We start from the raw sequence: 19,763 nt of genomic DNA on the forward strand, positions 1-19,763 counted from the left end.
TCTTTTAAAAATCTTCCATCCTCCGTCATACTGATGACGGAGAGCTTCTGATTCTGAGTCCTTTTTGAATCTTCTTATCGTCTTATAACATCAAACCACGACACAATGCAAAGATGTTTACATTCTACAGTAAAAATCAGGACTCAGAAACGTCCACAGGCTGATGAGTACCGGCCACCGTTTTTCTTTGGAACTATTGTCAGTGTGTGTGGTTGTGGCGATGAAGGAGCACGTCAGGCCCGCAGCAGCTCTCTGATGTGCTTTAATAGTTTGTGTCGTGATCATCAGTGATGTAGTTCCCGCCAACTCTTCATGCAGATGTGATGAATTCAGAGCCACAAAACATTTCCAACATTTACTGTGGAGCAGACAAAAAGCTTCTCGGGGAGGCAGCTGAATATTCAGGTCAGCGTTCAGTGATGAGGTGAATCCAGGTAAAACACATTTTCCCTTTATTCAATTTCTGAATACTAATTAGCCTCGAGCAGCAGGAGATAAAACAAGCTCTCACTAATCTAAAGTGTGTGTTTCTAACAGTGCTGCAGCTCAGGTGTGTGTGTGTATGTGTGTGTAAGAATGAGAGAGAAATTTCAGAAATGCTTAGTGATTAAAACTCATTTGAATGCTCAAACACTGCTGTGTTCTTCCTAGCCGCCTGCCTAAGGCTCATAGTTTGTACCACAGCGACACCAAGTGGACGTGGTTGGAATGGATGGAAAAAAGGCAAAAAAAAAATCCTCACAATCTTACCCTGAGACACATTAACATGATGATATTTAATAAATAAATAAATACAGAAAGAAGACAGGACTTTATGACTTCTAAACGTTCCAGAGTTCTGGACGCTCTGCTGTCCTGGTCCTGTTGCACGTGGATCTCCCAGCAGGAACCAGCAGAGATATTTCATCATTATTATTATTTAATGGGATTTCAGGCTTTTTTAACAGAGCTGTATGCATTGCTGATGCACATAAATGTATTTCACACTTGAGAGAATTAAGCCCCACTTTAACAAAGAGTTAAAACACTGGTTAGGCAGGTTAACACAGGCCTGCACAATTAAAACAGCTTCACTCTAAAAGTTATTTTACAGGTTAAAAAAAAAGAACTTTGAGGGTTTTTTTTTTACACAAACTTTGATCATTTAATTTTTTTTATTTTTTATTTTTTTTTTAATATTCTCTGGTTCAACTAAATTTTATTGCTTTTTAAATTTTGTTTCTTTGCATTTTTCCCCCGTAATAACTGTTAATCTTTTTTTTTTTTTGCAATAATTTATTTGTTTTATCATTTATAATATTATATAGACTCTCAGAAATTCTATGACACTTTCCCTTTGAAACAGCTCAAAGTGATTATTTGGAAAAAGAAAATTGCTCAAATCAAAAAAAAATAAAAAAATAAAAAATACATTTTTAGAAATCCTGCTAAATAATAAATTAATTCTTGTCAGTATAAACATGCACACGTTGATCTATCAGCATCATAAACCATCTGAGCTTCTGCTTTGCAATTTAAATTCCTGTGCAGCTTCAGCGAGGACGAGCGAGGAGCGCTCTGACTGCAGGTGGCTTCGTGTGTGGTCCTCCTGGTGTGGGATAATTGGTCCACGGAGGTAACAGACAAAACAGCCGCCGCGCCCTCGCTGAGTTTTTTCCCACAGGAGCAGCATCATGTGGAGGAGGCCTGTTTACACACCAGGTGATGGATTCAGCATCGATCATGCGATTAAAGGATGAGTATAAAACACACAGGGGCACTTTGTCTTCATGTGAACTGATATTATGAATTTAAATAAATGAGTTTAGAGGCTGAACTTAAGATGCTTTTATAACCCACTGCACAACTGTCACCACTAGAGGGCAATGTTTTACCAGTGTGTGCGCTGCTGTCCTCAACTCTTGACTTTCTTCCGGTTCCTCCCAGATTTCCTCAGCAGGCTTTACCTTCCCTCTGTGCTCATAATGACTCAACGTCTCATTTCGAATCCATTGCAACAGTTTGCAGAGCAGCTGTAGATGGTTTCACCTTAAAAGCACAACACTGACCACAAACTGTCTAAGACATTTTCCCCACATCACACTCAAAGAAGTAAAAACAGCCTCAGGCTCTCAGCTGTTTTCTCTGGTTACAGTTACAGTGTAAGATTTAGCAGTGACTCCTGGATTTAGCTTCATGCACTGAAACACGGCTGCCCCCCCCCCCCCCTTATCTGGAAACTATCTTCTGAAAGACAAACTTTGTGTCGCAGATCTTTACAAATAAATGATGTGACATGTTTTAACCCGTAAAACCAAACTGAAAATGTAAAAAAGTCCTTTAGAAATCATTCTAAAGTAAAGCTGGGCCTGTTTAATTTACAGGCATGGAAAGGGATCCAACACTCACGAATGTCTCTCGTGAGTGTTGGTGACTCTGTGCTGCTGCTCAGAGAACCAGGCCTTCGTAGGGAAAAGGTTTGAGTTAAACAACTTTTGCAGTTTAGTTAAAAAAAAAAAAAGACCTGAAATGCAATTTTTAAATTTTTTTAACAGTTATTAATGACACATCACAGGAAAACAAATGAAATCCGTTCCCTGCTCATGTGATGTTCAGCGATGGCACTGAAGCTTCGGGTAGTCCACGGTGGTCTCAGGAGTGACGCAGGACTCCAAACTGGACTGCAGCTTCAGAGGATCCACATGTGCTTCTCCAAAGTGACACAGTTACAGGAACTAACTTAATTAAATGCTAAATCTACTTTTGTACAACTGAGCCATGTTTTACTCGTTAAACCCTTTGATGATGAGTTCATGGCCTCGATCTGTAGTTTCACTTTAATCCAACATGACGCTCATTTATTAACGGGAGACTGCAGACAGAGTAGTCTCAGTCTTCACATCTACTCTCCAAAACATGACCAGTGGTTGGTGAGACAATGTCACGGCAGGTCGCTGGACTCAAACACGCCCATCAAGCATGAATGGCATCGTTTCCTTGTATATTTACACAATCTGAAGCTCTGATCCAACATGAGGACCAACTCACCAACCCTGAGTCTGGATGATAAATTAACATCATGGTGAAGGAAAAAAAGCGATCCTTTGGTCACAGTTCTTTATTGAAATGTTCAGAGAACACAAAAACAATCAAAAAAGTGTATTCATAGTAAAACAATCAATAAATACAAACAATAAAACCTGATTATAAAAAGCAGTGGTGTGTCCCTTTATCAGAGTTCATGTATCTGAACACTCAGAGCGTTTGGATATTTGTTCTTCTGAGCATCACGAGCTGAAACGTCTTCAGCAGCAAGAGCTTCACGGCTCATCAGGCAGTGTGTGCACAACGCCTGTGACGAGGCATTCAAGGACACCTCAGAAGTTTAACCCACAGGAGGAGAACTAAACGCTGGGGTTACTGAATGACAGCGCGCCACGTTAAAGTTAAAGCTCACACTGGGTGACGGTCGCAAACACCTTGTTTGTTTGCTTCATTGACATCAGCCGTCAGCAGAGAGGAGTTCAAAACCAGAGAGCACATGTCGCCCTGCAGAGGAGCGACCCGGCTAACATTAGGAGTTGTTTCTACTTCAATATTTTAAAAAAGACATTTATACAAAACAACAAAAGTCTCTCTGGTTTCAGAGGCCTTTAGTCTGACAGGATCCAGCACTCAGTCAGAAAATCTTCCATCAAATAAAAGAGCGAAACCCTTCCGCTCACTAACAATCCGGTCGTTAAGTGATGACGTGACGAATCCTACTTCCGGGCCTAAAGTAATCTGCGTTTAAAATGGCTTTTGTGTTGTTAACATGTTTAATGTTTTGTATTTTCTTCTATTTAATCTCAAAAAGCTCCTAAAACAGTCAGTGATCACTGTTGACCTCCCTCGGCTTTTATTACCGCTAATCATTTATTTAAGCTCAGTTTTTAAAACCTTAGCATGTAGCTACAGCCCAGCCCATGCAGCAGTATATGAATGACTAACCTCGTATTGTGGATGGATTATCTCAGTTGTTCTCCTGGCTGAAGTTTGGTCCTTTTACAGCATCCTGCCATGCGATTACATTTGTTCCTGACCACCGAGAACACTCACGTTAACTTTTATCGAGTGGAAAAAAGTTAGCTTGTTTATATTATGCTAACGTAGCTGTGTTGCTAGCGGTCACGTAGCACATCATTATACACCAGCTAGCCAAACTTCAGTAACCCTACAAACATCACTGCTGTTTAGTTTTCTGTCTTCATTTATGTTGGAAGTGATAACAGAGCTGTACGTTTTAATTTGTTTCCAAAACCCCGCAGTCAGGACATGCTATATTGTATTTAGAAGCTAGCGAGCTAACTTCCTGCTAACTGCTAACTCCGTTAAATGTCATAACTTCCGTTTTCATGGATGCCTGGATGTTAAACTCAATTGTTACACCTGGTAGAGCAGAACGCTGATCATTTTATTAAAGATGAAATGTAAGTAATGCCATAGTGATGTTTGATATATGGACCTGCAGCGGAGTTTAGGCCCAGACACGGCTAGTGACGTCAGACTTAACGACCGGATGACAACGGGAGATAAAAAGAAAAAAATAAAAGTGGTGGAAACATTCAGACAGCTTTAACATGTTAACTGTCTAAAATTGAGTTTTTAAAAGAGTGAATAAAATGATGTGGACGTATTATTGCCACGGTTACTCACCCTTTAAAATATTTCTCTGAACAGCGTGTGGGCGGAGTTCTTGGTATTCAGAAGGGAAAAAAAAAAAAGTAGAAGCAGTGTTTGTGCAATTACTGTCAGAGCCAGGAGGGGGAGACGGTGTTTGTGCAGCATCACAGCCACAGACGGGTGAACAACATGGATTATGTGCTTCTGATGAAATGTTTCTCATGATTTACTTGATGCAATAAGAGGTTTTTTGTTTGGGAGCAACAGAAACTCAGAAACACACAAACATCTGACATCAGGATCAAATTGAGAAATTTCCTGTGAATACAGAATGTAAATGATTGGACTCAGAGGCCAGAACTCACAGAACAGCTGCTCTGACTCTGAGAATCTCCTTGAGTGTGTTGATCTCTAAGTAAATAATTTCTGATGAAGACACGCCCAACGTTTCATATCTAATAAAAACAGATTCTCTGACACGCCACACGTCATCACTTATTCAGAGCTCGGTGTCAGATCACACGTCCACAACATAAACACCTGAGAGGCGATGACCAGCTCGGGCGCGGAGCTTTAAAACGAGGAGCGTCTCACTGATGGCCGGTTTTCCTCTTTTCATGGATTTGTTTGCAAAAAACAACAACACCCACCGTAACGCCTGCACAAAGGCACCATTCAAGTTTTCAGATGCTGTAAATGCAGAAAAATATTCTGATATGCAGTAACTTCATTGATTGACCTTCATTTACTCAACATTAAGCAGCAGAGAAACAGCTGCTCAGAGTACTTTTTTACATGTCTGCGGCCAGTCTGCAGTATTCATACTGCTTTTTGTATCCCAGCCGCTGTTTTGCATCTTTTTGCATTTTGTGGCTCTTTGTATTTAAAGCGACTCTGCTAATGCAAAGAGGTGGAATGGACTAAAAGTCAGCTTCTGTTTTCAGTAATGATCTTTCATATTTATCTAAACGTCAAGTTTGTGATAATCTGAAGAGTAACAGTGAGTTTAGTGTGAGCTGGATCGCCGTCAGACTGGAGGCCGTTCTAGAACGTTCTTTAAAGTGCAGATCGTTACAGTAACAGTCAGAGGAAGTCTGAACCCGAGTCTCCTCCTCCTCTTCCTTAGCTGATGATGAAGACTCTCGGTCCCTCCTCTCTCATTGGGGGAAGGCTCTCGATCACCATGTTGTCCATCAGCCCGTACTTGTCTTCTTTTTTACTCCTTCCTCCTCCTCCATTGGCTACAACCTGCTGGTTAAGCTCCTCCCTCTCCACTGGCTGTGAGAGCTGAATGGTCAGCTCCTTCATCGTCATCTGCATCAAAAGACAAAGTATTTGAGTGACCTCAACAACCCTTTGAGGCTGAAACATGTAAAAGTGTTACTGCATCTAGACGCTAACATCAGCCTCGCTAACGTATTTACCAACAGAAAATCTCTGAATACTCAGGAACCCCAACTTCCTGTTTCATAGGCGTGATCATGTAGCTGCCCAGAATGAGCCTCGCTGAGCTGCTGGCTAAAAGAAAGGTCTGAAAAAGATCTGGAGAACCTCACTAATTAGTGGCAAACTGGCTAGAACTGTTTCTGGGATGTTGATGGTCTTCTTGGAGCCACCGGGTGTGATGCTGGGGTCTCCATCTCTGAGGAGACTTTAACACCGATGTGGGTGACGATGGAGCGCCCTGCTCAAGCTAAACCAGAACTGGTTGTGTTTATTGGCTTCTGTGTCATCACAGATTAGCTGCTCGACAATAAGGTGGCTGTAAGGGAAGCAGGTATCAGCTTAGGTCAAAGGTCAGTGGTGGACTTGATCTGCAGCTGTATGTCTCGTAGTCTTAGCATCGAAACATTTGCTACAGAACGCTAATGATGTAAGACTCAAGACTCAATCGGAAGGTTGCCGGTTCGAGCCCCGGCTTGGACAGTCTCGGTCGTTGTGTCCTTGGGCAAGACACTTCACCCGTTGCCTACTGGTGGTGGTCAGAGGGCCCGGTGGCGCCAGTGTCCGGCAGCCTCGCCTCTGTCAGTGCGCCCCAGGGTGGCTGTGGCTACAATGTAGCTGCCATCACCAGTGTGTGAATGACTGGATGTGTAAAGCGCTATATAAATACAGGCCATTTACCATTTCATGTACTGAACAATCAGTTGGTCCCATTTCATGTTTTTCCAGTTGATGCAACATATGACACACATATGTATGCCATCCATGTTTGCCAGGTTTCTGACACTGACAAACTCAACACTGCGTCCTTTTTATGCATTTTATTGAGTTACAGTTCCAAAGTGAGAACATCGCCGTCAGAGCAGAGCAGAGCTGCAGGACGTATTCAATGTCTGACAGGTCCTCTGAAGAAGGAGCTGTTCAAAATCTCACTGAGCTGATCGGAGTTTTAACAATAATGCAGACGCATCACTGACCTGCAGCTCTCTGAAAAGGTGCAGCATGGCCACGCCCACCACGATGACCACAAAGGATCCCAGAGTTGTAACGATGTCGATGGTCGACATGCTTCTCCACTCCTGGAAGAGGATGATGGAGGTGGATAGAACCACGGAGGTGAAGAGGACGTAGTAGATGGGATAAACCAGCAGGGTGTTGAAGATATCCAGAGACTTGTTCAGGTAGTTTACCTGGAGACACGCACAAGGAGAGTCACACAAGTCCTGTGGCAGAACAACAACATAAAGCATGTTTGTGTTTGTGTCAGCGATGCCTCTGAGAACACACTGAAGGGTGGGAAATTTCTGTTTCTCAATATATCATGGACAGGGTGTGTGTGGATGTTTAGGTTCTTTTCACTTGTGTTTATGTTGTGTGTAGTTATTTGGTGTCCTTCAGTGAGTGTTTGATCACTTCAGGGTCATTTCCTCTGCTGGTGTTTCTTTATGTATGCATTTCTATGGAGATGACGCCGTTAGCTGTTACTCACTTTCTTCATTATGCAAACACTAGAAATCCTGCATTCTGATTGGATGTGAGCTGATATCTGATGGAAAGTTACTTCATGTGTATTCAGACAAAAAGTTACAGATTTCTGCCCAAATGCTGACGAGTCCATTCAGATTAACAGGCATCCATCTAAAGCAGCGGTCCCCAACCCCCGGGCCTCGGACCGGTACCGGTCCGTGATCCGTTTGGTACCGGGCCGCGAGAGTTGAGGCTCAGGTGTGAAATGTATAGTTTTCAGGGTTTTTATCGGTTTTCAGCGTTATTTTGTTATCGTTTTTATCGTTTACTCGGTTTTCCTGGGTCTTTTTGTGTGTTATGAATAAATCTTCTTTTTAAGTACCGGTACTAGTTTTATTTTGTTGTATTTATCCGCGACACCTTAAAGGCCGGTCCGTGAAAATATTGCCGGGCATAAACTGGTCTGTGGCGCAAAAAAGGTTGGAGACCGCTGGTCTAGAGGGAGGACGAAGCTGAAGCCATTCATCACTGTGTGCTGTGTGCAACAATAGAGCTGAGAAACAGAGATAAGGGCCGGACGAACAGACCTGTGAAACTTACCTGTGTTACTATGGAGACGATAAGCGTTGCCAGCAGGATCCAGGTGAGAGGATTAGCAAGGACGGAAAGATCATAAAACACTGAAGATAAAGAGAGAACGCACACGTGGTTTAATAACAGCAGCTGCCTTACAAAGGAGACGTTTTATTTAAACAGTGATATTTTTCTATAAAATACAGATCCAGAAAAAAAAAGTCTGAACTTGGAGACGTCCTTGTTCATGTGTGTATGAGGCGTGATGCTGTGTGTTCATCTTTAAGACAGTGGATGAGGTTTTTAAAAAACCTGAGAATGAGCCGTGTGACTCAAAGGAAACCAATAAAATGCAAAGAAAAGAAGCAGAAAATCAGAACATCAGAGCAGGAAAAACGCTTTTCTCTGCAGCGCGGGCACGCACGCTTCTCTCTCACTTACCTGTGTTGATGGCGATGGCGAGGCCTTTCACCGAGGAGACAGTGAACGCGCCGAGCAGCGAGCAGATGCCGATGTAGACGAGGATGTTGGACTGACCGAAGCGAGGACAGCAATACAGCACGAGCACCGCACACAGCACCAACACCAACGCCACATACACCAGAAAACCTGCACACACACACACACACACACACACACACACACACACACACACACACACACACACACACACACACACACACACACACACACAGGACTGATGATAAGTCAGAAACATGATTTCTGCTCCTCACTTCACATCTGAACTGATAAATAGTTGTTCTGCACCAAAGCTGAGGCTCAGCTGTTGCTATGACGATAAGCCAGCCTCACATCTGTATCAGTGTGCCTGCATTTAGACTCTGGATCAGTGAGATAACACTGCTGACATCATGGTAAAATGACATCATCGGGCTCGCCTCTGTGGCCTTACAGAAGGCTACGCCGTGACCTCTGAGGCTGACAAAGACGTCAAAATACAAAAACTGCAGTTTCTCTAATGTCCACTTGAGGCAGCATCCAGAATTCAGTCCACATACGAGTCTTTGTGGGGGTCTGAATTGAAAACAATGATGTAAACTAAAGTTTCCTTAAAAAAAGATCAAACTAACTGAAGCTCGGCGACCGAACGCTCCGAGTTTGAGATAGTAGAGCGACCCCTCTCACCAGGCTCCAGCAGCTTGTTGGTCATCTCCCGTAGTGATGTCACTTCCTGTTCCTGTGGGGCGTGGATAACCAACAGGATGCTTCCTAGCACACACAGCAGACAGCCAAGCTTCCCCACAATGTTCAACACCTCCCCCAGCAGGTAGGAGGACAGAACTGCACTGCAGAGCACAGGACTTCACGTTAGCCTCGATACAGGCCACAGAAGCAAATTCAAGGACAAACATGCTGCTTTAAAACACAAACATAACCGAATTTAAATTTACAAACTAGAGCTACCTGATGAGGACGCTCAGGGCGCCCAGCGGAGTCACCAGCGTGGCCGGAGCAAACATGTAGGCAGTGAAGTTGCAGACTTCTCCTGCTCCCACTGCAGAGGAAAAGAAAATCACTGCTGACGGAAACATAGGAGCTATTTTTAATCACTCGAACATAAACCGAATAAGATCCAGGATGAGTTTAGCTGAAGGAAACTGCTGTTTAGCTCCATCACACGAGGGAAAAATACAGAACAGAGTAAAGCTGTTCGATATAACCATATAAAAACATTTATCGTTTCATTTTACGCTATCGTTGGTTTCGTGGTGTCGCAAAATAAACTGTTTACAGCAACATGTTTTCATTATTTTGATGTCACTGTAGTGGTTATATTCATTTCTCTCTTTCTCTTATATTTAATATAACCACACTACGGACGGGCAAGCGCCTGTGTCGTGTTGTCGTTAGCAACAATGACGGTAAAACCACCGCGTGGCTCCGCGTGTCCGCTTGTTTGTTTTCCATGTAAACCTTTCACAATAAAGCTCAAGATCCTGTTGAGACTTTTCAAAAAAAACTGAGTCACGTGAAAGAGGATGCAGACTGTTTACGGATGAGAAGCAAAAAAGAGCCGTCAGGTGCTCAAAAATAAACCTTAAACTCAAACTTTGAAAGAAAACGGCGCCGTTACAACTTATGTCTAAAAATGTATCGTTTCATGCATCGGTTAAAACACTCGACTCCAGCTACATGACGCCCAGCTGGGAAAAAAAACATGCAAGTCGAGTTGCCCGAGATTCACAGAATTTACAGAAAATGTTACATTTTTGTGATTTATATCGTTATCGTTTACTTTCGTGACAGATTTGTATACATGTCACATCCTAAACTGTACTCCAGCCACACTGACAAAGAACTGTGGATCAGAAAATGAGATGGAACTGAAACTCTTACTGGTTAACAGGCCTCCCCACCACAGCCAGTCCTTCAGGTAACCATGGCCTCCGTCACCTACAGAAACACACACAGCACGATCAGCACGATGCTCCACCTCATTTACCTGAAAACCGAAACTTGTCTTTGTATTTAGAGACCATTACATCCGCATTTAGAGAGAGACTAGGATACCAGTCCTAAAGTAAATTTACAAACTATAAAAATATGTCAACCATCTGTCTCCCGACACCTTCCTATAAATATATCAAATATAGAAACGTCTGAAACTGGCTCATCCAAGTCAGGACATCTTTGTTTTCCTCCTTTAACACATTTCATCACTAAATTATAGAATAGAATAGAATAGAATAGATCTTTATTGTCACAAGAACAACGAAACAGTTTGGCATCTCTCCGTAAGCAGCATGTAGATTTTTTACATTAAAATTCCTTTAGAATAAGAGAAAAAAAGAGAAACCAAAAAAGAAACTTAAAGTCTGTAGGTACATACCCACACAGCGAATGTGTGTAATGACGTGAGTATCTACACAGATGTACAAGTTATATATGCCATATAAAAGAGCAGGTGCACTGTAAGGAGCAATATAAAAATCTTGGAACCAGTTCAGGGAGGAAGCATCAGCACGTCCATAAACCTGTAAACAGGAAGTTAAAATCCCATCCACTACACAGCGAGCCTCCTTTACAGGCTATGGAACAAATTCAAGGACAAATGTGCGGCTTTAAAACCTCAGCCTGATCCATCCTCCAAACATTCACTCTCAGAGACAAACATCAGCAAGCTCTTCATAGCAGAGAAAACCCACCAAACCCACAGTCTTAATTATTCTAATGAACATCGATTCTTCCAAAATGAGTTTAGTTCCCAAAACTCAGACCTGCAGATGTCAGATGCTGTTCTCAGACTTCATGTTTGCTTTTAACCCGTTTTTTTTCCAGCATATAAAATTTAATTTACTGGCCGATTTACTCTACATACAGTGTGACACAGATAGCAGCGAGGGAATAACAAACTCTGAGAGCGATGATTCAGACATGATCTGTGATACTCATGAGCTCGTCTGTCACACTATACATGAGTCGTTGTGTCCTTGGGCAAGACTCTTCACCTACCGCCTACTGGTGTTGGCCAGAGGGGCCGATGGCGCGATATGGCAGCCTCGCCTCCGTCAGTCTGCCCCAGGGCAGCTGTGGCTACAACTGTAGCTGCCTCCACCAGTGTGTGAATGTGAGAGTGAATGAATAGTGGCATTGTAAAGCACTGTATAAATGCAATCCATTATTATTATTATTACTATTATTATTATTATTATTAGGGCTGTTCGATATAACGATAAATATCGGATGACGATACAAAAAACATTTATCGTTTCATTTTACGCTATCGTTTGTTTCATGGTGTCACAAAATAAACTGTTTACGGCAATATTTTTTCACCGTTTTGATGGTATACGCGACGGTAAAACCACCGCGTGTCCGCTTGTTTATTTTCCCCATAAACCTTTCACAATAATGCTCAAGATCCTGTTGAGACTTTTCAAAATAAACTGAGTCACATGAAAGAGTATGCAGAGAGTTTACAGAGGAGAAGCAAAAAAGAGCCATCAGGTGCTAAAAAACCCCAAAACCTTAGACTCAAACTTTGAAAGAAAACGGCGGCTGTTACAACTTATGTCTAAAAATGTATCGTTTCATGCATCAGCTTTTCCCCGCAGCACGCCGTGTAATAAATACGCAAAGAAAAAAGTGGTCATATCGCACAGCCCTAATTATTATTATTAGTAGTAGTAGTAGTAATAGTATTGGTATCCACCCTGAGAGCACCTGAAACTGATATCACTTCCTGGAAAGTCAGAAAGTCATTACATAGGAGGGAGAAGAGCAATAAAAGCAACAGCGACTCAGAGTGGGAGGTGAGTGAGTTCCTGTAGTGGTGGTAAAGGTCAACGGTCTCATCTAAGATATCAATAAACCCTCCAAATCTAATATTGACCTGGAAGATTAAACAGACAAAGCTGCCCCTCCCCCCTCGACCGATGCATTTACTGAGAACCATTTTCAACTTTGGATGAATCCACATGTGGTCTTGCCATGAACACTGATAGCATCAGGGCTGAGCCCGGATAAACCTCCTAAGTCAAACATCAGAAACACCTGACTCTGCTCACCTGCTCTGGTGTGTCCGTTGTTGGCCAATCGGAGGAGGGCTTTCTTCTTGAGAATGACACTCCCACCAATCAAGAAGGCCGACAGCAGGGCGAGGGTCAGGCCCAGCCACAGGTTGTAGGTGCTGTTTGACTGTACATCTGGAGACAAACACGACGTCACTGAGTGTGTGTTTATCAGCGTTATCACACCACGCAAATCCTGCCACACACACAGGTCTGCAGTAAACTGGCACCACCGCTGCTGGGGAAGCCTCTTGAATTTCCAGCTAATAAACTGGTGGCTGTCCAATAAGAAGTGGTCCTGGGGTCATTAACCCACTCTGTGACACACTGGCCCACTCCATCATGTGAGCACAACAGGACACCTCAGCTCATGTGACGAGCTCTTAAGGCTGGCGGCGTCATATATCCGAGCAGAGCCCGCAGTCTGAGAGAGCAGCGCTTACTCGCAGTTCCTGAAGTTTCTATAGAAACGGAGGCAGAGCCTTCAGCCGTCAGGCCCCTCGCATTCAGGCGACACCCTCTCCACTCTGAGGCGTCATCAGGTGACCGTGAACCCTAAACCAGTTATGCTGCAGTGGGCTTAGAGTGCTAAGGGACCTCCCATGATGCACTGGGAATTTCTTCTCTTCGTGCCCAGGTGTTTTTACGGCGCTTCGCTCTGTCAGTAAGTTTTGCATCTCTGTGCCCTTCATCCTCCCGCTCACTGAGCCTGGCTCTGATGGAGGTCACCGTCACTAAAAGCTGTTGCTACTTCAGCTGTAGGTGACTGAATGTTCAAAGAGGAAGAGCTGACATCATGCTATTGTTTCACACACACACAGAAAGACACCCCACCCCCCACCCACGGATATGTATATGTCGTCTCTGCTTGTGCACCTGTCTCGCTCACAGCGGTCACGCCTCAGTTCACCTGAACGAGTCTGTGCTTCCTCCTCCATTGTCTGTACTGAGGAAGTGTGGAGTCACCTTCCTCTCTCTGATCTACTCCATGTTTGGTCTGCTCATCATCTTCAGCTGTGCTTCGTGTTTGGACACATGCTGCCTGTCAGGCTACCACGATGCTAACACTGACAGGTACAGTTACACACGTCCTGTGGAGTTCATTTCCTTGTTCCTCGTGTTACATCTGATCTGCTACACAGTTAACCCTGATAGTGCGAGGAACCGATCACTTCCTGGAAAGACCGTTTCAGGAACTGGTCTCCAGAGACACGGAGAACAATGGAGACAACAACACAATCAAACAGTCATTAAAGTTGCAGCTCATTAGGTTCCTGTAGGGGAAACTTCTAATGACATCATCCACAATGTCAACAAATAAAGAATTTTTTCTTTCTCAATAAAAGTTTTTCATCTTGGAAACACTTTTGTGTATAAACATCAGCACAAACATCAGCCACCGCATCCCTCGAGTCTGTGTGTAACCTGACATCTGTCAGCTGTAATCAGGATTATTTGGGCTTGTTAGTTTATCATGTTTGCTAATACTCATAAACTAACAGCGCTCAGCGTTACAGCTAAATACATAACATGACTAAACATGGAGGCTTCACCCTTTTTAAACAGATTCTGATTCACTCTAGAGAATGATAATATCTCCGTGGGGGGTGCAGCTCTACCAATCATTGGGTTGGTGGTTCGGTCCTGTACGTGCTAAAGCAGCGGTCCCCAACCCCCGGGCCTCGGACCGGTACCGGTCCGTGAGTCGTTTGGTACCGGGACGCGAGAGTTGAGGCTCAGGTGTGAAATGTATAGTTTTCAGGGTTTTTATCGGTTTTCAGCGTTATTTTGTTATCGTTTTATCGTTTACTCTGTTTTCCTGGGTCTTTTCACGTGTGTTATGAATAAATCTTCTTTTTTTCGGTACCGGTACTAGTTTTATTTTGTTGTATTTATCCGCGACACCTTAAAGGCCGGTCCGTGAAAATATTGTCGGGCATAAACCGGGGCGCAAAAAAGGTTGGAGACCGCTGTGCTAAAGTATCCTTGAGCAAGCTGGTGAACCCCGAGTTTCTCTCCGATGTGCTCGTCAGAGTGCGACTGGGTGAAGGCGGCGTGTTGTATAAAAGACTGAGTGCTGAGGTGGGAACGCTACAGAAGAATCAGCCTTAAATGAGAAAATAGTGCATTTTTATTTTTCTCGCACAGAAAAAGGCCGACGACAGAGTGTGTTAACTCCTTCAGACAAACAGATTATCTGTGGACCCCTCCCCCTCCTTAAACACTGGCTGATGAGTGGAAAATCCTCATTCGGCTAATTTAACCTGCAGCTGTTGTTTACCTGTTGTCTCAGGTTTCCGGCACAGCACTGCTGACTCAGCAACACTGTAGTCATGGGCAACTAAGAACTATGAAAGTGTCAGATATCAGATTATTATTCTGAGCAAAGACTCGACGGATGAGACGTGAGCGCCGACAACCATCAACACACAGCAACGAATCTTTAAACACACTGATATTTAACCCTAAACAAACTCCTCGTGCCCACTTACACAGGAATGTTATAGAAGTGTGTGTGTGTGTGTTATACCTGTCTGTGTGCCATTGCTCAGGTGTGTGTTATTCAGCGTTTCTCCAGTGACCAAACACACTGTGAACTGAGAGCCGCACCACAACCTCACCGCCGACCCTGCAGAGACACAAACGCGACACATTTTTACATCCTTTATGTTTCAGCTAATTATTTATCTTTTACTGATTACAGCCATGGAAGCACTCTCGTTAACCAAAGGTCGTTTAAGTCGGAGCGGCCTGTGACAGCATATGACTCTGGATGTTTCTATCACTGGATCGATTAGTTTTCATCATAAATAAATGTAATAAATTAAATGAATTACATTTTAAAGGCAAAAACCACAAAAAGCAAACAGGGGAATTTTTCAGCAGCAGAAGAAAACAGATGATAGTGTGAATAATCGGGCACTCGTTACAGGACAACAGGAGCACTGTTTTAAACAGCACTCACATCAGGAAGCGTCTCCGGGGCGTATGGTTTGAAGACGCAGCTGCAGGCGTGTAACACTGACCCGACAGCGGAGAGGACGAGTAAAACCAGGCCGAGCAGTTTAATATTTACACTGTCAACAGTGAGCGCTCGTACACGCCACCATGAAACACAGCCCACAGCAGTGTGGGGGATCAACAGCAAGTGCAGAAAAACACTGTTTGGATTTTAGACTCAGGATGTAATTAAGAGACAATTAAATACAACAAAATCAAAAATACTAAGAGGGAGAAACACGGACGTCAAGGTCAAATCCTCACAACACACTCGGGCCAAATTATGGAAAAACGGGGAAAAAAAAGGCAGAAGATTAGCTAAAAGTCACAGGAACATTCACATTTCCCTGTTGGCCATGAATTAAACAAAATCATTTTCCATCTTACGATGCTTTTACATGATGCCAAGCTGTCTGTTTCTATGGCGCCTCCTCAAAATAGCAACTTTTATCTAATTTGGCCAAATTTTATCTAAGTTGCTATTCTCTGGGCTCTATTCAGATGGATATTATCTCATGATAGATTTTAGATAGTAGATGTTTCCCACTGTGTGGTCTTTTAACATCAGCCCATAAACACCTGTAGCTGAGGAGAGCAGCTGCTGGACTTTTATGAGTAAATGTCCCGTTCCTGTGTGCTGGAGGATTCTGGCTGCTCGGCAGTCCCGCCTCATCGTTGTTACATTTTGGGTTTCGTGATGCTCCAGATGTTGAAATTAAAATTTGGCCAGAGAATAGCAACTTTTATCTAATTTGGCCTGATTTACAAGAGCAGGCCAGCATCCCTGAACAGCAGCCGGCTGCTTGGATTTTAAGGTCCGGACTCTTCTACTGCGAAGCTGTGTGGATTCTCTGTCGGCCCCATGGCTTCACAGTAGAAGAGTCCAGATGTTGGACCGGCTGCCTACGGCTCAGAGCTTTCGCCAACATCTGGAGCATCACGAAACCCAAAATGTAACAACGATGAGGCGGGACTGCCGAGCAGCTAGAATCCTCCAGCACACAGGAACGGGACATTTACTCATAAAAGTCCAGCAGCTGCTCTCCTCAGCTACAGGTGTTTATGGGCTGATGAAGACCACACAGTGGGAAACATCTACTATCTAAAATCTATCATGAGATAATATCCATCTGAATAGAGCCCAGAGAAATGTGTGAAAACAGCGAGATCAAACCGAGCTGCTGTGAGATATAATCAAAGAGTTTCATCAGAAAATACGAGAACGGGCTGGAAATCATTAACAGCAGCCTCCATGACTCAAGCTGAACATGATGATGGGAACTAAGCTGAGCTGAAGCACAGAAACAAACAGAAGTACAACTGCTGCTTGTTTCTGTGCCGATTGTTACCCAGCTAACACAAAGTGTGTCCCTGCAGTGTTAATGTCAGTTATTGCCTTCAAATATATCTGTGACCGAGTATCTCCAGGTCACTAATCCAAGGAGCCGGGAAAGAAAAGCGATCAGATTCTTTAGGTTTGTTGCTTCATCCCAGAAGCTTCTTCAGTTCTGAAACCAAATGGAGCAGAGTCCCAGGGACTTAAGCCTGAGTGGGAGTTGACCCTTAAGAGTGATTCATCAAATGATTCAATGTGTGAGAATGGGTGTGGGTCATTATCAGCAGAGGTTTCAGAGGTTTATTGTGAGACCTTGCCTCACTCTGTCATGTGACTTATTGAGAACACTTGACCCAGGATGTGAGTGGGCGTTAAGGCGTCTGGGAGGCATCTCAAAATCGCCTGTCCTCTCTGTCCAAAATGTGAACATCCTCGTAGAGTGACCTTTGACCTTTAGATGTACAGCTGAGGTGGCTCTTCTAGGTTCTCCCATGTGTTTACGAAGTGTTTGGTTTCTGTAGAGGTCTGAGCTCTCCTCGCTGCGCTGCACAGGATACTAGGGCCACAAACGATTAATTTGATAGTCGACTAATCAGATCATCATCCATTGAACTTAAAACGTACCGCTTATTGTACCAGCATGTATCTGCTCTTATATAACTATCATTAGCTTACAGCTTTAAGTGTTTAAGGTCTGTGCTAACTAAAAATAAAGACAAGATGGTAGTTTATTAAATTTTAATTAAATGTGCAGATTGTTTCGGTGAAGTTTAATAAACTCACCGATTTACTCAGGAACAAATAAAATACTGAAAAAGCCAAACAATAACATTTTAAGTTATCTAAGTGACTTATATATCATGTTTAACCTGAGTAGCGAAAGATGGCGGTGGGTTTGAAAACGATTTGCCGGGAGTCCGGTGTTCTCAAGGCTCTAGTTAGCCTAGCCCCCGGCTAGCTATCGAGCTAGTGGGTAACAGACGTCTCCGAAAACGTCGGAGCGCTTTTGAAAATATGTGGTGTCTTGATAAACTGAGCAGATATTTGAGGTTTACACAGCTACATTCTCGCCTGAAAATATGTTAAACGTTTATTTTGTGACCCAGAAAGAATAATAAGAGTAATATTAAAACTAACTAGCTGCCACCATTGTTGGAAACTGAGCTGGGCTGCGCTATGAATTCCGGGACACAGCTTCTTCTTCTTCTTCTTCTTCGGGGTTTAACGGCAGCTGGCATCTTCTGTTTCAGTCCGTTATTACTTATTCCTGCGTCTTTTGTGATCTTACAAAGCGTTAAACGATGCGTCGACTATTAAATCAGTCGTCGACTAATCGTGACTAGTCGACATAATCGTGACAGCCCTACAGGATACACCACCAGTTCTGGTCTGAGGGTGTGGCTGGGTCCGAGGTACACTGGGATGTCTGCTTGGAGAACACTCTGAGTTTCTCTGATTAACCTGCTACATAACAGATGATAGTGCTGTTCCAGTGTAAGTGAAGAAGCTCCTCAGAGGAGAGGAGAACAATCTTCAAGAAACTTCACCAAGTCTGTGGCTGTTCTTCTCAAGCTCCTCAGATTTGTGACAGAACACCAGAGATGACGGCAGCTAAACTACAACTGAGCTCCACAGCAAGTTTACACGCTAGATTTATTTTTGATCAACTATTTGTCAATCTCTCTCTCCCGCTGTCTCTCTCACACACAGAGCAAAAAGTCGTGGAAACGCCCCTGTCCATCAGGCTGAGGAGAAGGAGCAGTTTTCCGGATCGTTGTGAGTCATTTTTAAACAGAGCGCACCCGCAGTCTGCACTTGTTTCCTGCTCCACAAACAAACACCTGACTGACTGTGACACACACACACACTTCTCTCTGACTTCTTACCGTTTGTGCACGTCTCATTGCTCAGGTGAACATCTCGCATCGTGCTGCTTTGTTGAGGCTTTCACAGAACCGGAAGTAGCCTGCGGACTCTGCGCATCCACAGAACTCAGATTAATTGTCCGGAGATGTTCAGAAAGCGAGCGACAGCGTCGCAGCCAGCATGAAACCCGCAGCCCGGCTCACTCACACCACAGCCCTGTCACGGAATCAGCGGAACAACGACTGAAAGCAGCGGCAGGTGAACACCTGACCCCGCCCTGCCGGCACGAGCCGGTCCCGCCCTACACAGGCGGAGCAAACTCAGCAGAGGCCCGGGGCAAACATGCGCCGTGGGGCCCCAGTTTCCATGTATTGTATTAAGTAGTATTTTGAAACTTATTTAATAATGCTAAATATTTCAAACTATGTTTCTTATTGGCATTATTTGAATTGACAACATGGGAATTCTAAATATTCCCATACTTTGGACCTCTGACCTCTTCTTCAAATGAGGTTAAATTAAAATTAAAACTGCTTAAAATTCTTCTGATTTTCTTTTTTATTGGCAACATTTAGGAAATAATACTGGTATATGGGAATTCTAAATAGAGGATTGTAGTTTGCATCCCCACTGTATCATCATGAGGACCTGAATAAGAAACACTGACACTGAGCTGCTGAAATAAAGATGACAAGGGATTGTTGGGAAAAGGACATCATGTCCGAGTGTGTGATGTGTTCATATCCTGTTCAGAGAAGTGACACTATAAGCTAAACACAAATATTTGGAAAGTGAACGCTCAGCAGTTTGTGCTGGATAGCAGCAGGTACCTAACATGCTTGAGTTTTCAATGTAATCACTTAACTGAATTCATCGCAACAAAAGAACACACTTTTTTGCCTCAC

At 43.5% G+C, this 19,763-nt stretch overlaps 2 protein-coding genes across 2 annotated transcripts in view; one reads left to right on the plus strand and one right to left on the minus strand.

The window, feature by feature from the left end:
* The window catches only part of LOC146510531 (glutamate receptor 1-like), a 441,677-nt gene that overhangs the window by 127,821 nt on the left and 294,093 nt on the right, over positions 1-19,763 (plus strand). The gene's annotated exons all lie outside the window — the stretch shown is intronic.
* On the minus strand, positions 4,608-19,112 carry nipal4 (NIPA like domain containing 4). Its single transcript, XM_085175384.1, has 10 exons — positions 18,879-19,112; positions 15,187-15,285; positions 12,654-12,791; positions 10,483-10,539; positions 9,550-9,640; positions 9,271-9,431; positions 8,566-8,733; positions 8,152-8,231; positions 7,062-7,274; positions 4,608-5,955 (listed from the first exon to the last, which is right to left on the minus strand). Exons 1-10 carry the CDS (start codon positions 18,916-18,918, stop codon positions 5,764-5,766), a joined length of 1,239 nt encoding a protein of 412 aa, XP_085031510.1. The 5' UTR covers positions 18,919-19,112; the 3' UTR covers positions 4,608-5,763.

The sequence above is a fragment of the Neolamprologus multifasciatus genome, chromosome 10 (assembly GCF_963576455.1).
Source record: "Neolamprologus multifasciatus chromosome 10, fNeoMul1.2, whole genome shotgun sequence".
Taxonomy (NCBI): domain Eukaryota; kingdom Metazoa; phylum Chordata; class Actinopteri; order Cichliformes; family Cichlidae; genus Neolamprologus; species Neolamprologus multifasciatus.